Source organism: Nilaparvata lugens, chromosome X (assembly GCF_014356525.2).
Source record: "Nilaparvata lugens isolate BPH chromosome X, ASM1435652v1, whole genome shotgun sequence".
Classification (NCBI taxonomy): Eukaryota; Metazoa; Arthropoda; class Insecta; order Hemiptera; family Delphacidae; genus Nilaparvata; species Nilaparvata lugens.
In genome coordinates this window covers 34,283,845-34,289,844 of record NC_052518.1, presented here as the reverse complement: position 1 = coordinate 34,289,844, position 6,000 = coordinate 34,283,845, and the positions used below count along the sequence as shown (strand labels likewise).

Sequence of the window (6,000 nt, the reverse complement as noted above, 5' to 3'; positions counted from 1 at the left end):
TAATAAAAGTATTTGGCCGCATCAATATCCAAAACCGAATCATTTAGCAGAGGCCGGGTTCTACTTTTTAAAAGTTTTCGATAGAACAAAATGTGTTTTTTGCAATGTAGTTTTGGAAAATTGGGAAGTGAGTGATTATGCTATTTTTGAACATAAAAAATGGTCACCGAAGTGCGGCTTCATAAACAATTATCTTGTTGGTAATATTCGTACAACGTCAACTTTTCAGAAAAAACCAGACTACAATGAACAATACGAACGTGAAAATTCATTTATGAAAATGGAATGTTTGCCGAAAAATTTCAAACAGCTAGCAAGTGACGGTTTTTATTATGGTATTGATTTTTCAAATTCGAATGGATTTGGTCTTATTTGCAGTGGTTGTCATATGTGGGCAGACATATCGATCAATAAATACCAATTGAGGGATTTACACATTCAATCATCGGCAAATTGCGATTTTGTTAAAAAAAGTCAAGTGTGTGAAGCAGAAGCAGAAGAAGAAGAAGAGAAGAAGAAGAAGAAGAAGATGATGATAAAGACATAACCTATTAGCAGTTGTAGTAGTACAGTGTGATAAGTATTCCAGTTTAGTTTGCGCAAAGGGGATGACAGTGTTTTAATTAGCAGTATTCAGATTAGTTTGTACATTCAATTACTTCAATGTGTGAAGAAGGATTCAACAACAAAGACATAACCTCCTCCTATAAGTAGAGTGTGTTTTTCATCTGGATTAAAGTAATCAGTTTGCGGCGAAGAGGACATTAGATAAAAATTGTTTTATTAGAAGAACTTTATTTGTATGATAGCAGCAGAAGTAATCAGATTAGTTTGGTTGAAAAAGAAAAGACTGATAACATTATTTTTAGTTTGCTAAATTTGTATGAGAAGAAAACTAACAATGTCAACAAACAGAAAACTACTGTTGGGTTTTGATTAGAAGAATGTATTTCAAGTCAGTTTGCTAGATGAGTAAATGGAAAAAAAATAATAAACTTACATTGGTTTCGCTGTTGTCCTGGATGATTGGCGCTGCCATAGGTGAGGTTTGATCTGCTGATTGGTGCTGATACATCGTCGTAGTGTTGCGTGTTGTAGGAGTTTCAAACTGATACTAACAGAAGGACGCAGTTTTTCATCATTATATATTATCAACTTGATGAATATAGATGGTAAGAAGTTCAAAGAAAGTATATCTGTTTTGTGCATATGTTGTATGCGAAATTTAGTACAGATGTTTCATTCGTCTTAACCGGAACACTGATAAGGAAAAATATCGTTTGCAAATTTCTTAAGGAAAATTAACGGACAAAATGTGTGCACCTTGCGAATCTGTAACGGACTTAACATCTGCCAATGTTAGCTGAGTGAAAGATATTAATTTATTCATTGTGCAGTGCACATGCATACTTATATAATTATTGCGACAAATATCCCCACATGTTCTGCGTGATAACAAACTGACAGTTGATGGCACCGACCGGCTCAAAATTATAAAAGCATCGAGCGACATGATATTGCTTGCATTCGATTATAGTGTGACGATACGTTTCATGCACAGTGCAAATGGACAAGCAACAAACAGTAACCGATAAAGCAGCAGCAGCAGCTTCAGCTGCAGCAGCAGCAACAAGCGAAGAAGCAGCAACGCCAACCATCAACACGTAAGTATAATGAAATATTTTATTAATGTTTTTTGAAATTAATTTACAAACTGTAAAAAAGTAGCAACATTGTCAAGTTTTGTGAGTGTTTTCATTGTCAATAATGATTGGTGGTGAAAACATTGTCACGTTTTCATTGACAATAATGATTGGCAGCAACAATGACAATAATGATTGGAAAACAAATATGATTAAAATGTTATACTCTATCAATCAAACTGAAAAAGCGGCGGCGGCAGTAAACAATTTGACTACTTTAATTTCTATTTTGAAAACAATTATATTGTCTTGCTCTAACAACTGCAGCTGCAAACAAATATGTATAATGGCGGCTGAGGAGGCAATAATTGTGCTTGAAGTAAACTGGAAAATATTCTATCTGTAAACAGATTTATGATCATTCAATAATGTGCGTTTGCAAATAAATGTATACATACACACACACACACACACACACACACACACACACACACACACACACACACACACACACACACACACACACACACACACACACACACACACACACACACACACAGTCATTTTATTCTATACAATTATTTCATTCTATATGTTTGTTTTTTCAGTCTGGTTGAGACGATAGCGGTAGACGAGGAGGTGGAGGAGGAAATGGCGGATGAGGAATGGTGTGTGGTTGACAGCAGCGATTCGCCGCCGGCAAAACGCGTCCACTTTTCTTCAGCGTGTGAAACGCCAAAACGTGGTGGAAAAGGTCGGGGCCACAGCATTTATTTTCCCGATCAACGCGTCATCGCTCAGGGCAGAGGAAGAGGCCGGCAAATTGTTGCGGGTGGAGTGAGCGCGGAGTCGTCACTGCAGCAGACCAGTCGTAATAGTGGACACCAAGCTGAAGCATCATTGATTCTGCTAGACGTGACAAACTCAACTCAACCGAGAGTCGTGAACGCTACTGCTAACAACGACAACGAAGCCGAAAACATTGATCCGCAAACCTCTTCAAAGCGGTAAGACGACAAAACCTATTACCTATTATTATTATTACTACTACATCTACTAGCAAAATCGAAAAACTATGGATTATACTATTGAACGAAGTACTAGCATAAATTCGAGTGCAGTTCGCTACAGATTTGTTTTTAGAAAAATATTCATTGATGTTGTTCAAACATTATTGCAAATTTTAAAGCCGAAAGTAATTGAATTAATTGTTGAAGAAAGTGATAATTTTGACAAAAATATTAAATGGTATTTTGTTACAACTGTTCAATTGAAAAAAGTAAATGTTGATAGCAGCAGCAATCAATCGCAACAAGAAGAAATCGTTGAAACTATGACAAACGCATCGTTTTATAGTTATACGTCATTGTTAATTAATCTTGATGAACAATTAGATATTTTGCAAGACCAATTTATTAGTGGTGTAGAGAAAATTGAATCAACGCTTGATAAGTTTATTAGATACGGTAGTGGTTGGTCTGTAGTTAGAATCATTTCATTTGATTTGAATATTACTCGTTACAATCCTTTAGCTGGCGGAAATAGTACATACATTGAAACACCTGATTTTATAAAAGCAAAAAGAGCCGTTATAAATGTAAAAAACACAAATGATAGTAAATGTTTTGTATGGAGTGTACTTAGCTATTTTCATTACAGACGTTGTAATATGAATGTTGACTATCTGAAGCAATTTGAAAATAATCTAAATTTGACCGGTATTAAGTTTCCTACTACAGTGCATGACATTAAAAAATTTGAAGTGCAAAATTTAAACATTTCTATAACAGTGATTGCTTATGATGCTGCTAAAAAAAAGTTTTTCCCGTACCGTTGTTCAATTTACAGACAACGCGAACATAAAATCAATCTTCTACTATTGTCAAATGATACAACACCGAAAAAATGGCATTATGTTCTGATAAACACGCGTCAAGGGTATAACGGATTGTCACGGCTACTGAGTCATCACTTGTCTTTGCATAATGGACAAGTGTTCATTTGTCCATATTGTTTTAACAAATTTACAACTAACAGACAAGCAAATTGTGATGGAAAAACAAATCTAGAAAAACACATGGATTTGTGTTCGACATTTGCAATACAAAGAACAGTACTACCTAAACAGGGTGAAATGTTAAAGTTTAAAAATTTTTCGTACACACTAAAAAATAAGTACATTGCATTTGCCGATTTTGAAGGTTTTATTGTACGAACAAATAACGGCGGCGAGGACGACGATGAAAATGATGATGATTTGCTCGGAACTGATATAGGAAATAGCTTTACAAGGAAAACACAAAAACATGTTGCTTGCGGCTATGCATTTATTATTTTAGACGAATCAGGTGAAATATTCTACAGCCCACGCGTTTATAGAGCTACAAGTGTTGGCGAGAAAATTATTGAACAATTTCTTGATGAGATCATTGCCATAGGTCGAAACTGTTCCTTTGATATGCAACAAGAAGTGCCCATGATTGAATTAAATGAAGAACAATTATTAGCTTTTAACAATAGTACAGTATGTTTTTTGTGCAACGGTGAATTTAAAGCCAACGAAATTCGTTTTAGGCACCATTCTCATACAACAGGAAATTTTCTTGGTGCAACGCACAAGACTTGTAATTAAAATGCAAAAGCACCAAAACTATTAAACTGTTTTTTTCATAATTTTCGCGGATATGATAGTCATTTCATTGTTAAGGCATTAGCAGGACGAAAGGAGAAAATTGATTGTATTGCAAACTCATCGGAAAAACTCCTCACAATTACAGTAGATTGGGTACGTTTCCTTGACAGCTATCAATTCTTAAGCTCAAGTCTGCAGTCACTTGTTGCCAATCTTGCAAGTGATACAGAAAACATTGATACTAATTTCGAAGTAATGTGTAAAATATTCAACGATAAAAATCATCAAAAACTTTTACTACGTAAAGGTGTGTACCCGTATCAGTACATAACAGATGCTGACAAAATTTGAAGAACAGCAATTGCCAGCAATTGACTCATTTTACAGTACACTTAGTAACACTGCATTGCAAGTAGAAGATTACGAGCATGCGCAGGAAGTTTGGCGCGAATTTAACATAAACTCATTGGGTGAATGTCATGATCTTTACCTTTTGTCAGATTGCTTACTGCTGGCAGATATTTTTCAAAATTTTAGGTCTGTATTTTTTGCAATTTACAAACTGGATGTATCACACTTTGTATCATTACCACATTTTTCGTTGAATGCAATGTTATATTTGACTAAAGTACGTTTAGAATTAATTAGCAATGCTGATATGAACTTGCTCATAGAATCTGGTTTACGCGGTGGATTGTCAGTCATTCCCCACCGTCATGCAGTCGCAAACAATAAATATATGGGCGCAAATTATAACCCAGCTATTGAAAATAGTTTTTTGCTCTATCTTGATTGTACAAGCTTATACGCACATACAATGATTGCCTACAAACTACCTGAATCAAATTTCAGATTTTTATCACAAGATGAAATTACAGCTTTAGGCGATTTTACAAGCATTCACGATGAAGCCGACACTGGCTATATAGTTGAAGCAGACCTGTCCTATCCAGTTAATTTACATGATTTACATAACAGCTTTCCCCTGGCACCATTAAAAGATCAGCCGCCTTACAACCTGTTCTCTTCATATCAAACAGACAACACTGTTGCTCTGCGCAGAGAAGCGGCCGCGTGCCACCCGTCTCCTGACACGAACGCTAGCGGCGCCACGTCATCACGTCTTTTAGCCACCCTTTATAATCGTAAACAATATGTACTCCACTATAGAAATTTGAAACGTTATTTAAGCTTGGGCATGAAATTGACTGCTGTACATAGAGTAATCGCTTTTCATCGGCTTAAACCGTTTATTGATTTGAATGCACAACTGAGAAAGGAAGCAAAAAATTCATTTGAACGTACCCTCTTTAAATTTCTTTCAAATAGTCTGTTCGGAAAATTGATGGAGAATAATAGGAAAAGAATAGATTTTAAGCTAATTACTTGTCAGAAAAAATTGGAAAGTTTGATTGCAAAACCAAGCTGTAAACGATGGATTGTGTTTGACCAAGACATTGTCGCTGTACAAATGTGTAAAACAGAAATAAAATTAGATCGACCAATTTATGCTGGTTTTTCAATTCTTGATTTGAGTAAATTTACAATGTTCAATTTCCACTACAACATTTTCTTGAAAATGTTCGATCCAAGCTGTGTTAAATTATGCATGACCGATACAGACTCGTTGCTATATCATATCAAATCGGACGATATCTATGCAGTTATCAAACAAAATCTTCAACATTTTGACACAAGTGCTTATCCTGTCACACATTGTTGTTA

At 35.4% G+C, this 6,000-nt stretch overlaps 1 protein-coding gene across 1 annotated transcript in view; it reads left to right on the top strand.

Moving 5' to 3' along the window:
* The first annotated feature begins 2,216 nt into the window (after positions 1-2,216).
* The window catches only part of LOC120354553, a 54,884-nt gene continuing 51,100 nt past the window's right edge, over positions 2,217-6,000 (top strand). The window contains exon 1 of the mRNA XM_039441896.1: positions 2,217-2,650. Coding sequence (XP_039297830.1) covers positions 2,295-2,650 — 356 coding nt within the window. The 5' untranslated portion in view covers positions 2,217-2,294. The remainder of the gene's footprint in view (positions 2,651-6,000) is intronic.